This window comes from Felis catus, chromosome A1 (assembly GCF_018350175.1).
Source record: "Felis catus isolate Fca126 chromosome A1, F.catus_Fca126_mat1.0, whole genome shotgun sequence".
Classification (NCBI taxonomy): Eukaryota; Metazoa; Chordata; class Mammalia; order Carnivora; family Felidae; genus Felis; species Felis catus.
The window spans coordinates 116248600-116269665 of record NC_058368.1 but is presented as its reverse complement, the minus strand read 5'-3'; the positions used below and the strand labels follow the sequence as shown (position 1 = coordinate 116269665).

Sequence of the window (21066 nt, the reverse complement as noted above, 5' to 3'; positions counted from 1 at the left end):
GATTCAGACCCCACATGGGGCTCTGTGCTGTCAACACAGAACCTGCTTGTGATTCTCTCTCTCTCCCTCTCTCTCTGCCCCTCTCCCACTCATGCTGTCTCTGTCTCTCTCAAATAAATAAATAAATAAACTCAAAAAATAAAATAAAATAATTATAGAGAGGGGCACCTGGCTGGCTCAGTTGGAAGAGCATGTGACTCTTGATCTTGCGGTTGTGAGTTTGAGACCCATATTGGGCGTAGAGATTACTTAAACAAATAAATAAATAAACTTTAAAAAAATGTGAAGTTTAAAAAACTGAAATAATTATAGAGATACAATTCTGCATGCTTTATTTGTACTCTTTACAAAGCATGTGGAATGTAGGACAGTGTGGTGGGGGGTGGGGCACATTTTAATTGAGCCTGACATCTTTTCCTCCAAATGCCTGAGGACTCCCCGCAGATTTGTAGAATGACCCTTAGGGGGCAGTATCTCTTCCTTTGTGAATCATTGTCTTAGACCAACCCTCAGTTTAAAAAAAAAAAAAAAAGCAAATAGATAAGGTTAAATTGCTAAATTTCAGCTCTCTGATCACATTTCTTTTTTTGTTGTTGTTGTTGTTTATTTTTATTTTATTTTTTAGAGAGAGAGATTGAGTGCAGAGGAGAAGGGCAGAGGGAGAGAGAAAATCTCAAGCAGCGTCCACATTCAACGTGGAGCCCAGCACAGGGCTTGATTTCAAGACCCCAAGGATCATGACCTTAATGGAAATCAAGAATCAGACGCTCAACTGACTGAGCCACCCAGGAGCCCCTGTGATCGCATTTCTAAGAGGAACCAAACTTACACATTTCTGGTACAGGATGTGATGTGACCTCATTCCAAGGCTGAACCCTGGAGAAGTTAGTAATAATGGTACTGACGTATTTACTTAGGGCTTCCCATTTTGCCAAGCACTTTCAGAGGTGCTACGTCCCTAGTCACAAGGACCCCCTAAGTAGACTGTTATTCTCCACACTGAGAGACGAAGAAGCTGAGGCACCGAGAGAAATGTTATCATGCCTCATAGATCAAGCACTGTTCGTTGCCATAGAATTGTCTCAGCAGGCCTTTGGATAGCAGCATGCCTGCGAACAATTCATGATGGACCTTATTGGCCGGTGCCTGAATACAGAACAGTTGTTTCAACCTCTCGTTTTCCGTGTGAGGAACCTGAGGCTTAAAGAGGAGAGTGGGTTGTGTGTTGGACAAGAAGAATCACTTGCCCTCTCTTTGATGACAGACAGCCATCTGTGCTATGGGACAGCCAAAGTGACAAAATCCTAAGACTGGAGATGTTAATCCCTCAAAGTCCCAGAAATGGGCCCAGAAATGGAGGAGGATGGCTTGAAATCCAGGCCTGAGCCAAGCACCTTACAAATATTCCTTCCTCAACATCTGGCGATGACAGGGACTCCTCATGCCCCTGTACCCCCTCCCCAAATCACCAGTTCCTAGTCTTCATCCTATGCAAATAGATCCTGACCCCAGGCAATCAGACAGGAGATCCTGTTCACTCCTGGGTGTGCACGAAGTATGTTATCTGGCACTATCTCCAGGAACCTCCAGTCAGCAGAGGAGGTACAAGGGGGCTCCAAAGGGCAGATCTGAGTACAGATCCAGCTGTACCCCCAAAACTGCCTGATCAACTGGCTCAGATGGGGATGCAGAGCAGGGATGAAGCCAGACTGAGGCAGGGAACAATGACTCCTTAACTATGAACTTTCAAGTTTAGGTAACTCTGGGTTCATGGCTCCTGGTGATAGTAGTACCCTCAGTGGAGGTGCCCTTTCCCTGGCTGCCAGAGCTCTGGGTCTGATTAGGACTCACTCCTCCTGGTCAGAGTGGAAGGGGAAGGTGGCTGAGTCCCCTCCCCCAGGGGACACATGCTATTCTCTGAGAACTGAACCAGGGTTGCTATCTTGGGTAAACGTTTTCAAAACTCTAGGAGGCCTTGGAGTCCACCCTCTCATCATAAGCATGGCCATCTCTGAGCAGAGAGAGACCACTTCAGCTCTGAGGGAGGATGGTTGCCCCATGACCAAGCAGCACCTTTTTAAAGTTCCCGCTTAAAGGAAGGAAGGGAGGGAGGGAGGGAAAGAAAGAGAGAGGTGGGAAAGAGAGAAAAGAAAAAGAAAGAAAGAAAGAAAGGAAGGAAGGAAGGAAGGAAGGAAGGAAGGAAGGAAGGAAAGAAAGAGAAAGAAAGAAAGAAAGAAAGAAAGAAAGAAAGAAAGAAAGAGAAAGAAAGAAAGAGAGAAAGAAAGAAAGAAAGAAAGAAAGAAAGAAAGAAAGAAAGAAAGAAAGAAAGAAAGGGACCATTTGGGGATTTGGGGGTGGGCGTGAGGTTTGAAGCAGTTGTTAATAGCAGCCGTCACCAAGTAAGCACCTACCATGTGCCACCCATCATATTCTGCTTTATATACATGATCTGATTTAACCATCACAAAGCCCTATAATAATAGGGCTTTATTATTACTATTATTATTCCCATCTTGCAGATGAACAAACTGTAGGTCAGAGAAGTTGAATAACAAGTCCTAAGTTAGAAAGCTAAAAAATAGCATGTTCAAAATTTGAACCCTTGACTGTCTGGCTCCCAAGGGTATACTCATTTCACTAGCTGCTCTGCTGTCCTACCTGGTCCTTTTTCCAGCCTGTGAGGCAGACCCTTATCACCATCCCCCTGCAGGACAGGTGGAGACCTGAGCTTCTGTAAAGCTGATGATGTTACTGTCTGTGGAAGCAGAGAGAGGGCAGCCATTGTCTCACCCATTTGTTAAGGGCAGTGTTGAGCTTAAGAACACAGGCCCAAGAGAAAAGGAAGGAATTCAAATTGAGGCCTAGATTCTCACTAGCTGGGTGACCTTGGACCGTTGCCTGTTTTAGCTTTAGCCCCTTAGAGGATGGAGGAATATCTAGTCTGAGGGCAATTATGAGGCTCATGCAAGAAAATGTGTGTGAGGTGTTGAGCACAGAAGTATCCTTACCAAAAGTGCCTCTGCCTCTGCCTCAGAGGTTCAGATTTTGTTCAGATGCTCGGTATGTTACCCCAGTGAATCATACAGACCGGTGCTTCTGAACCTGGCTGATGTCAGGATTACCGACAAAAGTATAAATACCTGGGCCCCACCCCAGGAGGTTTTTGAATTAGGAGGACTGGGAGGAGCTTGGACCTTTTTATCTTTAATACATTCCCAGGTAATGCTGCTGCACAGCCAGGTTTGCAGGAACCAACCTACTAACATAGACATCTCAGCCACATTGGACAAGGGTTTCAGGCTGGTTCCCGCTCCAAGTCCCTTTCTCCCCTTTCTTCTCACCGCCAGTACACCTTGCTCCCACCTCCTCCCCCTCGGTTTGTGAGTCCTCTCCCCAAATCAAGGTCTGTATGGCTTAGCAGTGAGTCAGTGTCCCATGGAGCCTATCTTTCCAGAGACCAGGGAACCTAGCACGGGGCTGGAGATTAGGATGCCAGGATTTCTGCTCTGGATTTGCCTCCTTGTGACTCACTGGTGGCCCAGAGCCAGTCTCCAAGCCTCAGTTCGTTCATGTTCCATAGACACTTGGGGAAATGGAGTGGCCTGTTTGGACTCTGCTTCCTTAGGAGTTTATCCACGGCACTTGACAGCTGGAGAGCAGGTGAAGGAGGAGGACATGAAAAATCCTGCATAGTTGTGCTTTCCCATCAACATCTATTTGATGCTCACAGGGATAGAGAATAAAACCCAGCATCTACCTCAGCCTGTAATGTCTTCTGTTATCTGTCCCTAGCCTTTGCTTCAGTGTCACCTCATATCCATCCTTCCTTTCTGGCCTTCTTGCTGTTCCCTGAATGCTCCAATTTGTTCCCACTGTAGTTTTTGCACGATTTGCATGACTTGGAATGCTTTTGCAACGGATGACCACAAGTCTGTTTCCTTCTTTTTACTCGGGCCTCAGCCTACATGTCCCCTGCTCAGAGAGGACTTTGCTGATCAGTCACCAAATCTCAAGTGTCATCTCAGGCACTGGGACACATCATCCTACAGGATATCATTGTATTTTAACTTTCCTTATAACATTTGTAATTGTATCTGCTTTTCCTTTTTTATTGACTTAGTACGTTGCCTGTCTCCCTTTCTGTAGAACATAAGCTCCCTGAGAACATATTCTTAGTCGTCTTGTTTACTGCTGTGTCCCTAGTGCCTGAAAAGCATTCAGTGTATGTTTGTGGAATAAAGACGACAATGAGGCTGCCCCAGCGTGAATCGTGATTCTTTTTTTTTTTTTTTTTGGTCAGAGGACACTCAAGGTTCTCAGAGGGGAAGTGACTGTCCCAAAATTATTCCAGGCCTTTTGTCTTCTTTTTCCATGCCCTTCCCGTAAGACCTGGCTGACACGCAAACCAAGGTGGGGTGAGGCTCCTAGGTGTGATGAAAGCTTGGAGTTGCCCCATGAATGGGGCTAAGGCTGATGTGGAGGTGAGAAGGCGGAAGGACAGAGCATGCAAAGGGAGAGGCAGGCTGGGACAGGAGAGTGGGGTGTGAACCTGGCAGCGGCGGGGGGGGGGGGGGGGGGGGGAAGGGGGTGACTTGGCTGTGTGTCAGGAAGTGTTTCCCTCCGCCCTCCCCTGGGGAGAGCCCTGACCCTAAGGTGGCTTGGTTTGGGGGAAGGAGGTGGTCAGGCAGCTGCTGAGAACTAAGGTGTGGCCTGGGTGGTGATCATCCAGAGAGGTACTAATGATCACCCAGAAGAATAATCCCAAAGTGGCACTTGGCCAAATAGGTGATAGGTGAGCTTCCGCCTGATACCAGCCCAACATATAGCCTCAGACCTGGGGAGAAGGGAAAGAAAAGAGACTTCTAAGGGAATGGAGTAGTCAGGATAGAATGCCTAGTGATAATAAGATAACAGGTCACATTTACTGAGGGCTTATAATAAGACTGGCAGTGTACTTACTGCTTTATATATGTTTCTTTGTAAAGTCTTTATTTTTTTAAAGTTTATTTATTTGCTTTTGAGAGAGAGAGAGAGAGAGAGAGAGAGAGCAAGCATGAGCAGGGGAGGAGCCGAGAGAGGGGGAGACAGAGAATCCCAAGCAGGCTCCTTGATTTCAGCACAGAGCCTGATTCGAGGCTCTAACTCACAAACCATGAGATCATGACCTGAGCCAAAACCCAGAGTTGGATGCTTAACCAACTGGGCCACCCAGGTGTCCCTCTTCATTCAATCTTTAAAAAGTTCTCTATAAAATACACATTATTATCATTCCCATTTGAGAGATTTGGAAATTGAGGCACAGTGAGATTAAATATCTTGTTCACACTCACTCAATAAGTGGCAAGGTCAATATTCCAACTTAGATCTGTAGTGATTCCAGATAGTGATTTCCACAGTGTTTCCTATGGAAACCTCAGCCTGGGAGTGGTTGCTAGGGGCAAGTCAAGAGGGCAGATCCCCTGCAAAAGTGGAGACGGAGAGAGACAGTGGGATAGCCTGTGTATAAATAGGAGGCCTGTTTTTATCCCTACACATGGGCTGAATCAGGCAAGCAGCTCTATCTGGCACAATCTGAGGGCTCTGAATGCCAACCCAGCCCTATGTCATACAACTCCCTCCCCAGTACGTCCCTGGGAGCTGAAATATCTACTGGGAGAGTAATTTCTTTGGGTCAGGACACCGACTGCCGAAGACCCCTGTAAAAACACATAGGTTGGAAGAGAAACGCATCAATCTCCTGGCACCTGTTGAAAATAGCAACTTAGGCTAACCAGCTGGGTCCTGTGGAAGAAGGTCTCAGTTTTTACGTTGGAGAAGAAGGTGCTGTTCCAAGTCAAAAAAAAAAAAAAAAAAAAAAAGTATGAGGCTTGCTGCACAACCGTTGTCTTTCCAATCCCAGAAGCCTGGGAATTATAATCCATAGTTCAAAAATCTTAATGAAGACTTTATCCCCCTGCGAGAAACATGGAGGGAAGCCACTCTAGCTGCTGGAGGAATACTAACTTCCTTTGTTTTTGCTGCAACTGCAACTCTGATTACTTGTAGCTCATGAGACCTGCTGCCGTTCGTGTGTCTAATTTTTTTCATGCGTCTAATTTTTAAACGATAAAATAAATTATCATTTACTATTTGCTGTATTGCTAGGCAAAAAAGGAAGTGTCTCCTTTCAGAAGGTGACATGGGTGCAGATCCCTGGTTTGGAGCAGGGATGGCTGGAGGGACCAGCCTGGAACCAGCGCAGAAAGAGAGGTGTCCAAGGGCAGAGCGTAGCAGTCACAAGGCTGCAGCGCGACAAGCGTCTGGGGAAAGGTAGGAACTAGTCCCCGCCACCTGCCGGTCAGTAGCACTACCCACAGCCTGGCGACGGCTGCCCTGGCCTTGTCCCAAAATATGTGAGCGCCGCCCCCTACTCCCGCCCCTTCCCCCGCCGCGCCCGCGGAGTGGGGGGCTGCGGGGGTTGCGCGGCCGGCGCCGGGAGCCGGGCGAGCGGCCCAGCGCGGGAGGGGGGGAGAGGGCGGGGCGGAGCTTCGGCGCCTCCCAGAGCCTTATTCCCAGCCGCGCGCCGGGAATCGTTCAGTCGACCGAGGGACCTGCGGGTGGCGCGTGGCTGGCCAACCTAACCGAGACGCAAGGGCTTGGGCGGGCGGACTGACTGAGCAATCGGACAGACGCCCGGCGGCCGCTAGCTCCACGCAGGTCCCAGCCAGGCTTGCACCCAGAGGCCCGCAGCAGACCGTACCGGGCGCAATCTCCTGCGCTCCGCCCGCCCGGGCTCCCGTGCCAGCGCCCCGTGGCCGCCGCCTCCAAAGTGATTGCTGCCTCGCCGCCTCCGCCGGGTCCAGGACCATGAAGCTGCTGCCGTCGGTGGTACTGAAGGTCTTTCTGGCTGCAGGTGAGAGGGCTGCCAACGCCCCCGGAGGTCGGGGGGTTGGGGACACTGTGCTGGGGGCACGGGGGAAGGTCGCTGCGGCGACCCCAGCGCGGGCCACTTGGTGGGGCCCGTGCTCCCTGGCGGACGGGCGCCAGCATTGGTGCGTGGTGACCGCGGGGTCTAATGCGGCCTTGCCCCTCACCCGCAGTGCTCTCGGCATTGGTAACTGGCGAGAGCCTGGAGCGGCTTCGAAGAGGACTGGCAGCTGGAACCAGCAACCTGGACTCTCCCACTGAATCAACAGACCAGCTGCTGCCCTCGGGAGGCAGCCGGGGCAGGGAAGTCCTGGACTTGGAAGAGACAGACCTGGACCTTTTCAGAGGTGGGTGTGAGGGCTCCCCCATCCTCGGACCCCAGTGGGCAATTGAAAAATAAGTGGATACAGGATTCATGCTGTTTGGGCACACTTGTGGGTTGGAGGTATTCACGGAGGACTTCAAGGAAAAGCTGCGGGGCCTGACAAGCATACTGGGGGATTCTGAAATGTGGGTCCCAGGGTCTTTCTTGCTGTTGAATTTCACATGCCGGGTTGCTGCCCTTCTGGGCACATTGAGAAGGCAGGGGTCTGGGGTCTTGTACATTCCTCTGGGGTAAGCTGGAGTAAGGAATAAGTCATGATTGAGATGCTTTCCCTAGAGTTTCTATACAAAAATGGGTGCAGGTCTTGATTCCTATATCCAATGACTATAATGTATAAAATGACAGAGGTGGAGGTCCTAGGAATATAGTAGGTGTGTAGTCTTCTCCATCTACCTGTCTCCAGGTTGGAGAAACAGAGGGGAATGAGGAACACTTGGCCCTCCAGGTGAGGCCAGCACCTCCTGGGGAGGCTATGAATGGTGGGCACTAAGTCCTTAGGGAGATATACAGAAATGCTGTGTGTCCACAAATCCTACACAAAGCCTGGAGACCTCCTGACCATCCTGAGTCCTTGAGAGAGACTCCAAGGGAGGAAGGGCCAGGTGGGATCCTCCAACCAGCAGATGTGGCTGTGGTTGAGTACTGGCACAGGGCAGAGTCCAGAGTCTCCAGCATTGCCCACTGCCCTGCCCCAGGCCACCTGCAGTGATTCTTGAGGGTGGAGCAGGGATCGAGCCTTGGGGCCCCAGAGTTACTGTATTTGGTTGGAAAGATACCCACCTGTTCTAGCCCTGCTGCTAGGCCGGCTCCTCAGCCACCGTTCCCTCTCCTTACCCAGAACTTCCCTCAGGTGCTGTCTCTGCTTGTATAAATCAAGGGTCAGCTCTAAAGCTGAGCCTGGGCTGCCACCCTTCGTCTCCTCATAGTAGCCTTCTTGGGCCACCCTGGCCGGAACAACCTGGATTCTCCTAGCCCTCTCCTCCTAGTCAGGGCAGAGCTGGGCTGTGACTCACCCTCCACCCACACGGCTGCTCCTCATACCTCTGCAAACCTGACTCACTGCTCTCTGTCCCTGGCAAGAGCCTGGCTGTCACCCTGTCACTCTCTTCCTCCCCTCTCTGATTGACTTGGCCCTCCTGCCACAATTTCACCACGGCTCTGGTCACTCGATTCCTCTGAGCATCTGCCTCACCTTCTGAGCTCTGAAGGTGCTTGGGTCTGCACCAGAGGAAACTGAGGACTACTGCACCTGCCTGCTTTCCCTTCTCTTGGCTTTGCTAGGTGAGGTCTGAGGATCCTATCATCTAAAATGAATAGCCATTACCATTTATTAAGTACCTACTGTGTTCTAGGCACTCATTATGCTATTGTGGGTTAATTAATCCTGTAGCAACCCTCTCAGATTGAATTCCTGCTATCCACTACTCACTAAGAACCCCAAGGTTCAGAGAAAGTAAGCCATTTGCCCAAGATCGCAGGAATGAAATTAGAGCACAGATCTGCTGAGTTCAGAGCCCATTCATTGTTTCATTCCTGGTTCAACATCCCAGGTGCTGTAGACTTGTCCAGGGGAAGGGACAAGGGTGTATGAGGCACCTTGGTATATTGGGAAAGAATACAGGATATGGATGGAGTCCAGAGACCACATTTCTGATCTCAACCCTGCATGACTTTTACCAAGTCATGCCTTTGGGGACCTCAGGTTTTTTATCTGAAAGTGGAAAGCCATGATATCCTTTCTTTTTTGTATATATTAATTTTTTTTTAACATTTATTTCTTTTCAAGAGAGAGAGAAAGTGCAAGTGGGGGAGGAGCATAGAGAGGGAGACAGAGGATCCAATGCAAGCTGTGCGCTATGAGCACAGAGCCCAACGTAGGGCTCAGACTCACAAACCGTGAGATCATAACCTGGGCCTAAATCAAGAGTCAGCTGCTCATCTGACTGAGCCACCCAGGCGCCCCCATGATATTCTTTCAAGTCACTTCCAGCTTGAGGATCCTGAGTCTCTAATCTAATATGTGATGTTCACCCTTCTGCCAGACACATGGCTACAGCCATGGAGAGTGGGCACATTTTTTTCTGCTGGGAGCAGGGGATGAGGGGACTGGCATCAGACCCCCGATGGGCTGATGGGTGTAGCCCATAGTCAGTCCCAGCTGGATGTGTGAGGCTATTTTTCCCCCTTTGAAGTGTGGAAAGAATGGGGGGGGGGGGAGTCATCATTGTTCCAGTTCCTTCTGGATAGTTCCTTACTTTCCATATTTCTCCCCCTTGTATACACCATACTCCCCATCCTGGAAAACTATAAATGGGACATTAGGGGATAAATGTAAATAGACATTTGAGAGAAGTGGTGAGCTGCAAAGGGCACAGAGCAGGGTAAATATTCTGCTTGAAGTCAAAAAAGCAAGGCCCTGACCAGGCATGGCCTGCTTGTGGTCCCCAAGCCTGGCTCTGGCCTGAGCTCATGGTACCCTGGTGCTAATAGGTGCCTCAGAGGGGGCCACCTGGACATGTACACTGTTGTTATTTTAGGAGCCCCCCCCCAAAAAAAAAAACCCTTCCAAGTACCTTCTCCAGAAGCAATTTTTATCTCTGACACTGTCTTCCTGCAAGTGGGTCACTGAGTGCAGCATCAGGAAATGAGGCTGATTTAAGGCCAAAATAGAACCAAGTGGGTGTGGAGGAGTAGATGGGGACGGACGGTGGAGTGAGGTTGGTAGAAATGCCCCGTCAGCTGCAGTTACTCAATAGAAGCTAACATTGTTAGAATGAAGTTCTTAAACTGAGTTTGCGAAACGTGTTCCTTGGGACCCCTGTAGCCTCTACTTCCTCCTCTGCTTTCTGGTTGTTCTGCCCAGTCCTCCTTTAGCCCCTGGGAGGCCCTGAGCCAAGGGGTCTACCCAAGTCTTCTCACTTCAGGTGGGGTCACAGAGTATGTTTTCCGTCCAGACATGGATGGAATTCTTAACCCCCGGAAAGTCAAAAACTTAACAGGGTACTTTTCTCCTGCAGCCGCTTTCTCCTCCAAGCCACAGCCTCTGGTGACACCCAGCAAGGAGGAGCGTGGGAAAAAAAAGAAGAAAGGCAAGGGGTTAGGGAGGAAGAGAGACCCATGTCTTCGGAAATACAAGGACTTCTGCATCCACGGAGAGTGCAAATATGTGAAGGAGCTCCGGGCTCCATCCTGCATGTAAGTGTCCCTTTCCGGGCTGACTCTCCTCAGCACACTCTTTGTCAGTCACGTGGCTGTTCCTCGTTGTCACTGTTCCTTGAATTCATAATTCTACTCAGTTTCTTCTCAATCTTTAGGCGGAAGTTGGGAGGAGGGGAAATATTTTTAGTCAGCGGAAGGGGCTCTCCCCCGCATAGGATGTAATTTCCTGTGGTGTAGGTTTGTGACGCTCTTTCATCCTTGGGGACATTTCCTGCTTGCTCAGACACGAGCATGTGGCTAGGAGAGCTTATACCTGCAGGCAGGTCCTTCATTCCTACCTTATGCCCTACTCCAGATGGGAGAAGCCAGTAGGACACATGGCAGAGTAGGCTTCCTGAGGGGGAGTGGAGCTCCTGTGGCCTCCTTTCCCAAGCCCTGCAGGCAGGTATGAGGTGCAGTCAAACTCACACTGTGCAGATGTGTGTGCTTGGACATATGTCCACTCATATGAGTGAGCACGTATGGATTGATTTGAAGGAACGGCGGGACTCTACGGGAAGTGATCACCATGAGAGCAGGGAGAAGCCCCTCCTCTCTTCTTCCTCATCCCAGCAAGGGCCAGGAGGTGGGGGACATGGTAGGTATTGGCCTTTGGCCATGGGAATGGGAGAACACTTCCTTTGTGCCAGATTAACAGGAAATGGAACCCAACCCAGAAGGCATCAGCCCCCCGTCAGGCAGCACCACCCCTTCCCTGGGTGGAAGGGCCATGGGTTCCGCAGCTATTCTGCTAGGCCAAACCCAGCAAACGGCAGCCTTGGCGACCCCTCGGGGGTGACGGCACAGCCATGCTTTCTGGCAGGCATAATGTCGCCACTGTGCCTGAGGCCAACACCCACATCAGACTACAAACATCCACTCTTCCTCTGGACACAAGGTCCCTACAAAGGACAGTCTTTGTGACCTGGGAGACTCTGGACAGGGCCAGGAGATGATTAGGTGTACACCACCTCTCAACCTGTCAAAAAGGCTGACTGCCTGGCATCTCTTCTGTTGTGACTTGTAAAGATCCCTTGTTTTAAGTTTCCTTGTCCTGTCTGATCTTACATAGCAAAGCTGCCCTATATTTGGCATTTGGCAAGACATCACTCTACCCTGTCCATGATCACTTGTGTGTCCTCTCTTATAACGCCCTTGTCAGGAGCTTGGTATTGGAGGGAGTTGCTTTAGAGTAACATAGACAGTCCTCATAGGGTCTTGGGATAGGGTAGGGAATATTTGTCTTAAATTTGTAAAATGCTGTCATTAGCACAGGGTGGAGGCAGTGACTCTGAGGGTAGGCAAGATGGATTGAGGCCAGGAATCTGTCTGGGCCAAACCGGTCCAGAGCTTTGGTGGGTGGTCTTCCACTGCTCAGCTGAGAACCTTTGTAAGGCTGCTGTCCTAGAGGGCTGGGCTTGACCCACCAGCTAAGGCCAGTAGATAAGGGTGCCCAGAGCCAAGGTGGCCCTAGGGATAGTGATGATATTCATGATGATGCCTTCTCTCCTTTGCCCCATAACTTCACTATTAACATTTAATATGAGCTGAGCCCTGCAGGTATGTGTTGAGTGCCTACTTGGTGCCAACTATTCTAGGGGATAGGGAATTACAGTCATGTCCTAGGATTCTCAAAAGCCCTAGGGAAGTTGGCAAGGGCTTGCTATCTCTAGTTGAAAGGTAAGGAAACTAGAGCCAGGAAGTAGGAAGTGATTTGCCTGAGATCAACAGCTAAATAAGTGGATGGAAACAGGACAGGGATTCAGGTGCCTGACTTCCATTCCAGCGTGCTTTTCATGCCCCCAGGCTGTATTGGATGTTGGCCTGTGTCCTTCTTCCCTATCTGTCCTTACAGAGTTTGAATAGGATTTTATAGAGGGCAGCTGTTATGTTAGAGGTATCTTAAGGCTTTTACTAGCCTAAGGGCATGCCAACCTGATTTGAAGACCTTGTCTCTGCTTCCTAAGCAGATTTTCAAGGGGCTGGATTCAGTGTCCGATTTGGCTGCCCCCCTCACTCCGGCCTTTGGTACTCTGGGCAGAATGCAGCAAGAAGACACATAGTTCCTGGTTTGGGCAAATGTGATATCTGGTCACCTACCTTTGGGGCCCTTTGTTGCTCCTCCTTCCCTCTAGACCCAGGAACCACCAGCTAGGGTGTGTTCAGGCTGCCCTTGTGAGCTTGAGGCTAGCTGGCTTCCTAAGCCGGTCCTCCACAGCCACCATTCACAGGAAAGCCCTTTTGTGTCACCAGCCAACGCTGCCCTCAAAGAGCAGTTTCCTGGGGCTCCTAACTAGCTGCTGACCCAGCAACTGGCTGTGAAATTTCCTGTGGCTGGAGGAAACCTTGGGGCAGTCAGGCTGAGGAGAACTCAGTTGGAAGAGAAATGGGTCTGGAGCCTCCCCTTGGCCTCATTGGCCAGATCCTGAAAAGGGATGGTGAGCCCCCTTCTCTTTGGCTCCATCTGACTTTGGCCGCCCATACCTCAGGGCAGTACCCTCTGGCGTCTAATGATACAATAAGTCACAGTTTGGTGAGACTTGGTCTTTTGCTAAGTGATTTTACCTGTATAGTCTCATTTGATCTCAAAATACGCTAGCGAGGCGGGTGTTTATTATTCTTGTGTTTCACACGAGGAAACCAAAGCTTACAAAGGTAAAAGTAACTTGCTCAAGATCACTTGGCTAGAAATAGCAGTGGGACTGATCTGGAACTCATGTATTCTGACATCCAAACTGGAGAAACCCAGTTTGGAAGATGTCTTTAGACCCTAGAGGGTTTTAACTTCTATTGTAACACAAATTCTGAAATGGGTCACAAACATTGGTAGGAGGAACATGTTCCAGTTTGGTGGGTTGCTGGCTCTGGGTAAGACACATGATCTTGCCCCCACCCAGGATGCTTGGAACGTTCTCATCCCCCCTCCTTCCCAGGGGAAGCCAGGAGTCATCTGCAAAGGGAGGGGGAGGTGGGTAATATTAGGATGTTTACATTATTATCCTTTTGACTCAGGGTGGGGGTGGAGGGATTATGTAACTGAATTGCGGGACTCTGAGGCCAAGCTTTATTTCTATCATCTGAGTAACTACCTGTGGGGTTTGAGTGATGGCTGAAAGTGAAAAACAGACTGAGCTTCGGCTTCCCTTCCCCCGAGGGAGCACAGTCTCTGAAGTCATCTAGACTGCTGGGTTGAATCCTGGCTTTACCACTCACTAGCTGTGTAACCTTGGGCAAATTAGCTAAACAACTTAAGCCTCAGTCTCTCCATCTTTAAAATGGGGGTAGTAACTCCTACTTCAGAGAGATGTTTTTAAGATTAAATGAAATGATTCTTTTTTTTTTTTAAGTTTATTTATTTATTTTGAGAGAAAGAGAGAGAGAGAGGCAGAGAGAGGAGAGAGAGAATCCCAAGCATGCTCTGCGCTGTCAGCTTGGAGCCCAACATGGGGCTCAAACCTATGAACCATGAGCCTAAGTTAAGAGTCAGATGCTTAATTGACTGAGCCACCCAGGAGCCCCTGAAATGATTCTTATAAAGCAATTAGCACAGAGTACTTGGCTCACATAAGCCTTTAATGTTTGGTATTTATTATTCAAGTTAATAATAATAATAGTAAAATAGTAAGTCAAAGAGCAGGGTCAGACTGCCCCAGGAACCCATCACCTCATCAGATATGTGTTTCCTTGGGGTAGCCTGCATTGTTCAGAGTAGAAAGAATCATGAATTGGAATCTGCTATGACTACTTTCTAGTCTTAGCCTTGTTGCTTTTTAGTTGTGTTACTTTTGGCAAATCACAATCCCTCTGACCCTTAATCTTATTCTTTCAATCTGTAAAATGGGTCTGTACCTGTCTACCAGATGTTGAGTCTCAGCTGAGCTAGCAGGTAAGGCTAGTGTCTTATCAACTGTAAACTGTTATGCAGATGTGATTTCCCAAGGGCACTCCTAAGAGTGTCTTCCATAAGAGCAGGGGGAGGGTTATTGTTTTGCCCACCTTGGCTGATAGAACAGATTAGATTCATGGAGAGGCTGGGTAAAGAGCTGTGTGCCCTGCTATGTGTATATGGGCCTGACCCACATTTTATCCTTCAGTGAGGTGGTTCCCCAAAACACCCAGGAGGATCCAGGGCAGGGAGAGGTGCTTGGCACCCCACAAGCACAGCCTGGCCTGTCTGTTGCTGCCAGGTCTGGAGAGATCTGTTTCCCAGGTGCCTCTCGGCAGAAGGAAGGATTTCCTTGCTCTGAGGCACCATATGCATAATGTACTTCCCAGAGGAGGTGCAGCTCAGGCTAGAGGCCCACCAGGTTCTCAGTGCTTCCTTCAGCAAGCTAGTGGCCTAAAGTCCCCAGGCAGACAGTGCCAGTGCAGTTGTGGGTGCAATTGGGGAGCAAACTGAGCTCAAAGTCAGACAAACCAAGACCACACCTCTGCTCTGCTGAGTGACCACTGGGAAGATAGCTCGGCCTTTCTCTAGCACGGGGCTTCCATCTACATCAAAGGGCCTCTCGGGTGCTCAGATAAAGAAAGGAACATGAATGTGCTTGTTCAACTGAACGCACTTCTGAGTCTTCCTAAGAGCTTCCAGGAAGTGCTTTATGTTGGAAGAGGTGGCTGTCATCTGATTTATTTCTCGAGTGTGAAAAGCTAGGGGGTTGTTTCTGACATTCTTCCACACTCTGGCAAGACAGCTGGGCAAGAAGTTACCTTGGTTTGTTTGCTTTGTCCTGTGATGAAGGAGGCCAGATAGCCCAGGGTTCAGAGGTCAAAAGTTGATGTTAAGCTCTCAAGTTGGGCTCTGCACCCAGGGGGAGCTGGGAGTTAAATGGAGGGAACTTGAGAAAAATGACTCCTGGCAAATGAACAGGACCTATTAATAGGCTGGGCCGTGGCTGAGAGGGACTGAGTGCTGGAAGCAGTGGTGGAGAAGCCTGGGTTTATTTCTAGGTCAGAGTTGAGGGGCCTCACTAGAGGGAGTGATACTCAGTCCCCTCAGCTCAACCCACCAGCTCATGGGCCTAAGTCTTCTGAAGGCCTTAAACAAAACCTCTTAACACACATGTAATAAATCATCCACACATGGAACGTATCTAGCTAAGACCTTCAAGTCCACCCTCACTTTTTCCCTGCCTGGAGTGGGAATCTCCAGCCAGACAGCCAGAGGAAATGGAGAAGAGGGTGAGGAATTGGGAAGGAAGGCCACAGAACCTTCAGAAGGGCTCCCCAAAAGTCTTCTACTGAATTCCTACTAGAAGGATAGAGGAAGGGCAGGAATCGGGATAGGAATCGAGTCAGGGGTTGATAGACTGAGGCTGTGAGGACTGGGGTTTGGCTTAGGTAGATGGGCCATTGCCTATAGAGAGAGGCCAAACCACTAACCTCCTCTCTGCTTTGTTCTGTCTTAAACCAGCTGCCACCCAGGTTACCACGGAGAGAGGTGCCATGGGCTGAGCCTCCCGGTGGAAAACCGCTTATATACTTATGACCATACGACCGTCCTGGCTGTGGTGGCTGTGGTGCTGTCGTCTGTCTGTCTGCTTGTCATCGTGGGGCTTCTCATGTTTCGGTGAGTATTGGGCCCCTGCAGGCTGTTTCTGCGTGTCACTTCCATCCTTCCTCCTGGGTCTTCTGCCTGTGATCACATGAGCCCTCCAACCTCCCAAACTCGGGGCTAGGCATTTGACCGACATTCTGGAGTACAGGTTCTCTGGGAACCCGGCTTCTCTGGCATGACATGAATCCGGTGTCCAGAGCACAGGGCAAAAATTGTGAGGCCATAGCAGCTCCTGCTTCTCATAGCAGGCACAGTAACCCATCCATGGATCCACCTCTTCACACAGTTCTTTCTCTTTGCCCTGTTCTTTGGTGGCATTAGTATGTGGTTTGATAGAGCTTGGGTGGTATATGGTTATTGGTATAGTCTTCTAATTCTGAGGCATCTTGACCCCAGGCCATGTTTCTAGTCCAGGTTATGTTCTAGACTGGGAGAAACCTGCCAAGCACTCTGTGCCTGTTTTCAAGCAGTGTAAATTATCTGTCGTGAGACCTGGACCAAGTTGCCTGTCTTTCTGAGGGTTATAATCTTACAGTGATTGTAATCTCTGTCTACCTACCTCATCAGGATGTTGTGAGGATCCTGTAAATGAGGTGAAAGTTCTCAGCAAATTATAGCTTTTGCTGTTAGAGACAGGTATTCCCTGGGGCAAGTTGGGCGTTTGACCAGAGGTCTGTTGGGCTGCCATACCCTCTTGGCTTATCCAAGTAACGGACAGAACGACCATTGCAGTGTCCTTTAGAAGGACCTTCTCTGGACCCACACCCTATCAAAGCAGGCAAATCTTGCTCACAAAACTTGTCTCCTTCAGGTACCATAGGAGAGGTGGTTATGATGTGGAAAATGAAGAGAAAGTGAAGTTGGGCATGACTACTTCCCACTGAGAGAGACCAGTGCTCAAGGTAATGGTCCATCCTTTGCCCCCTGGCACCATCACCATCTTTCCTAGATCTGTTTCAAGGCATGCTGAATTCTTTTTTTTTTTTATTTTTTTTTAATGTTTATTTATTTTTGAGACAGAGAGAGACAGAGCATGAATGGGGGAGGGGCAGAGAGAAAGGGAGACACAGAATCGGAAGCAGTCTCCAGGTTCTGAGCCATCATCCCAGAGCCTGACACGGGGCTCTGAGCCATCAGCCCAGAGCCTGACGCGGGGCTCGAACTCATGAACCGCGAGATCGTGACCTGAGCTGAAGTCGGACGCTCAACCGACTGAGCCACCCAGGCGCCCCAAGGCATGCTGAATTCTTCTCTTGACCTACAGGTTGGAGGATAGGCTACTGTGGAGTTAGGGTCTCCTTGCAGAATGGTTTTCAAAAAGGTTTTTGGTAGGGTCACCTGGGTGGCTCAGTTGGTTAAGCATCTGACTCTTGATTTTGGCTCAAGTCATGATCTCGCAGTTAGTGAGATCAAGTCCCGAGTTGAGCTTTGCTCTGTCAGCATGGAGCCTGCTTGGATTTCTCTCTCTCTCTCTCTCTCTCTCTCTCTCTCTCTCTCTCTCCCTGTCTCTTTGCCCTTCCCCTGTTCACATGTACTCTTTTTCCCTCTCAAAATAAATAAACAACAAAAAAGTTTGTTTATTTTTTGGGGGGGGGGAGAGTGCACAAGTGGGGAGGGCAGAGATAGAGGGAGAGATAGAGAGAATCCCAAGCAGGCCCCACACTGCCATTGTGGAGCCCAATGCAGGGCTCGTACCCACAAACCACGAGATCATGACCTGAGCTGAAGTCAGACGCTTAACCAACTAAACCACACAGCTGCCCCTGGCCAAAAAGGTTTTCAGTGGGTCATCTCCACTTGGGGTGACAGTTGCCACAGAAATATCCAAGAGAGATACCTGAGACAATAGCATCTTCCATCTTTGTCGCTTCTTCTGCCCCTTCACAGATGATCTTCCTACTTCCTGAGACTGGACCTAGGAAACTCTTAAGACCTATTAACTGGATCCAGCATTAAATGCCTTCCTCTTATGCTTTAGGAATCTTCTGGGGACTGCTACCTCTGAGAAGACACAGCTGATCGTAGACTCTGCAGAGGGAAAGAACGTCACAGCTAGTCAGGAAGATTCCTTCGTCCCCAGTTGCTATCTAGATTGGGCCTCCCATAATTGCTTTGCCAAAATACCAGAGCCTTCAAGTGCCAAACTGAATGTGTCAAAATGGGATCTTGATCAGAAGAAAGCAAAAGTGAGAGACCTTCATGCCCTTCGGATTCTCTCCACCAAACCCCACTTATCCCCATAAGTTTGTTTAAACACTTAACTTCTGGATTAAGATGCCAGTTAAATTCCATATGCTCCAGGATCTTTGACTGATAAAAAAGGAAGGAGAGGAAGAAGGAAAGATTTGTGGATTGGAAGAGAGTAATAAAGATTGAGAAGCCATGTACTCAAGTAGCCACCAAGGGATCTGCCATTTGGACCCTCTAGCGCTGGATTTGATGAGCTAACTGTGAAATACCACAAGCCTGAGAACTCTGAATTTTGGGACTTCTACCCAGATGGAAAAATAACAACTATTTTTTGTTTGTTTGTTTGTAAGATGCCTCTTAAATTATATATTTATTTTATTCTATGTATGTTAATTTATTTAGTTTTTAACAATCTAACAATAATATTTCAAGTGCCTAGCCTGTTACTTTGGCAATTTCCTGGCCCTCCACCTAATATGCCCCACCATCTGGCTCAGCATCGCACCCCTCTGCCACAAACCTGAGATGGTTCTGTGACCCATCTGTAGTCATCTATTATCTGTCTACGTTTCCGAAGACCTTCCGCAATCACAGTGCCAAAGGGGGAGGTCTGTAGGTCAGGATATAGGAGTTAACTTTGTCAGATCCACTCTATGAGTTGGACTGCAGTCTTGCCTAGGCGATTTTGTCTACTGTTTGTGTTTTGAAAGCCCAAGGTGCTGATGTCAAAGTGTAACAGATACCGGTGTTTCCCTATGTCCTTTCCCTGCCAAATCTCAGAAGAGGTTGGGCTTCTAGCCTACAGCTTTCCTGGCTCCTCACCCCCCCTGGCCCCAGGCCCGCAGAGTGGGCACTCCCTCTTCCCTGTGTCAAGACATTTCTCTTACTCCTGCCATTCTTCTGGTGCTACTCCATGCAGCGGTCAGTGCAGCAGGGGATGATCTAGAGAAGGTATTAGCAAAGAAAAAGGCTGAGGAGGAACAGGAAACATTGGAGCTGTTGTTGTTAATTGATAACCTACCAATTGCTACAGAGTTTGGAGGTGAGGAGGGTTTTTGTGTAAACCCACCCACCTCACCTAAACTAAAAAGACATGCTGTCATGGCCCCTTCTGGAAGTTTCTGGTGCCATTTCTGAACTGTTACAACTTGTATTTCCAAACCTGGTTCATATTTATATTTTGCAATTCAAATAAAGATAACCCTTACTCCATAGATTTCTGTCTTCTTGTTTTAACTGGGAACTGGTCTAACAGATATTTCCTAAGCCCCGACTCAACATTAGGCTCTATGCCAGGCCTTTTTATGTACACTATCTCAGTATCCCTGACAACATTGTGATGGAGGTACTATCATTGTCCCATTTTTCCAAAAGAGAAAACTGAAGCTCTTGGTCAGAAGAAAGCAAAAGTGGGAGCTCAGAGAAGTTATATAACTTGCCTGAAGATACACAGTTGGTAAGTGACAGAGCTGGGACTGGCAGTCTGACTCCAATTATTTGTCTTAATGCTTATATTTACTACCTCCGAGACAACAGAGAATAAACCTTTCACATAGAAAGTTTGGCTGGCTGTAACCAGGAAAGACGTCCACCCATTCAGCCAACAGACTCTGGACTCAGAGCCTTGTCCTACGGTGTATATGCAAAGAGGCCTTGCCCCTGGTGGAAACAAGGTACCTTTGACTTCGTCTCATGCTGTACAGCCATCTATCAGCAAACCTTTATCTATCACTCCTACCTTTAGAACGTATGCTGAATGCAGCCACTTCTCATCACTGCTCCTACCATCACCCTGGTCCAATTCACCATCATCTCTTGCTTGAAATCTTGCAATGGCCTCCTGTGTCCTTTCTTCCTCCTGCTCCCATATAGCCCTTTCCAACATAAAAGCCAGAGTGATCATGTAAAACATAATCTAGATCCCGTCTGCATTGCAGGCTTTCCCTGATGGACTATGAGACAATAGCACATCCCTTGGCCACGCTGCTCTTCTTATTCTTACATCGCTTTCTTTTCCACCAGAGCCCTTATCACCACTAACATATTCTTATTTGTTTATTGTCTATCTCTTCCTGCTACAATACTAGCTTCATGGAGGTAGGGGTGTGTACGTTGCTCTGATCCCAGATTCTAAAACAATGCAATTGAGTTGTAGGCATTCAATATCTGTCACTTGGATGAGTGAATAGAAGAAATGACTAAAATCCAGTCAAAGGCCAGCAAGTGCACAGGTGTGTGATCCAATGCTGGCCTGGAAGTGTGGTTGGGCCTCTGTCGGGGAGGGTGGATGGGGATGTCAGGATAAAAGTGGAATTTGGAGCAGGTCATCTTGCCATGGTGTCCTAGGTAGACTGGAGGCAGAGGGATCCATGGGAAGGTCATTAGACAAGCACCGCCGGACTGCCCTTTCCTCATTCTCTTCTCTTAGAGAGTTGTGGTACTCTAAAATGTCTCCAGGAGCCCACACAGAGATCTTGCTTTTAAAACTTTGTGCGGTAGCAACTACCAGAGCTGAACCTATGTACATCCTACAACCCAGCAATTCCACTCCTAGGGGTGTACAAAAGAGAAATGAATACATGTATGTACCAAAAAACGTATATAGGAGTGATCTTAGCTTTACTTACAATAATTAAAAACTGGAAATTACCCTCAAGCCCATCAATATTTGACAATGAAATGAATAAATAAATTGTCATGTATCTATGCAATGAACTACTAAATAGCAGTATCATTGAATCTTACAACATAACACTGAGTGAAGAAAGCCAGACACAAAATAGTATATTCTTAGTGATCGTATTTGTTTAAAATTTTAAAATAGGTAAAACTA

The 21066-nt window shown here is 48.5% G+C and overlaps 1 protein-coding gene across 2 annotated transcripts; it reads left to right on the top strand.

Moving 5' to 3' along the window:
• The first annotated feature begins 6544 nt into the window (after positions 1-6544).
• On the top strand, positions 6545-19447 carry HBEGF (heparin binding EGF like growth factor). Of its 2 annotated transcripts, none has more exons than XM_006927656.5 (6): positions 6545-6892; positions 7080-7253; positions 10309-10486; positions 15900-16055; positions 16855-16945; positions 17931-19447. In XM_006927656.5, the coding sequence occupies exons 1-5, from the start codon at positions 6847-6849 to the stop codon at positions 16925-16927; spliced, it is 627 nt and encodes a 208-aa protein (XP_006927718.1). In that variant the 5' UTR covers positions 6545-6846; the 3' UTR covers positions 16928-16945; positions 17931-19447. The 2 variants fall into 2 exon arrangements, with proteins under 2 accessions (XP_006927718.1, XP_003980879.1); XM_003980830.5 differs by having other exon boundaries at positions 6547-6892; positions 18022-19447.
• Positions 19448-21066: the final 1619 nt, after the last annotated feature.

Excerpts from the sequence above, each read along its gene's own strand:
- HBEGF (XM_006927656.5), top strand. The coding sequence starts at position 6,847 with ATGAAGCTGCTGCCGTCGGTGGTACTGAAGGTCTTTCTGGCTGCAG. Across the intron at positions 10,487-15,899 it reads CTCCGGGCTCCATCCTGCAT|CTGCCACCCAGGTTACCACG; the intron begins GTAAGTGTCCCT and ends GTCTTAAACCAG. Across the intron at positions 16,056-16,854 it reads GTGGGGCTTCTCATGTTTCG|GTACCATAGGAGAGGTGGTT; the intron begins GTGAGTATTGGG and ends TGTCTCCTTCAG.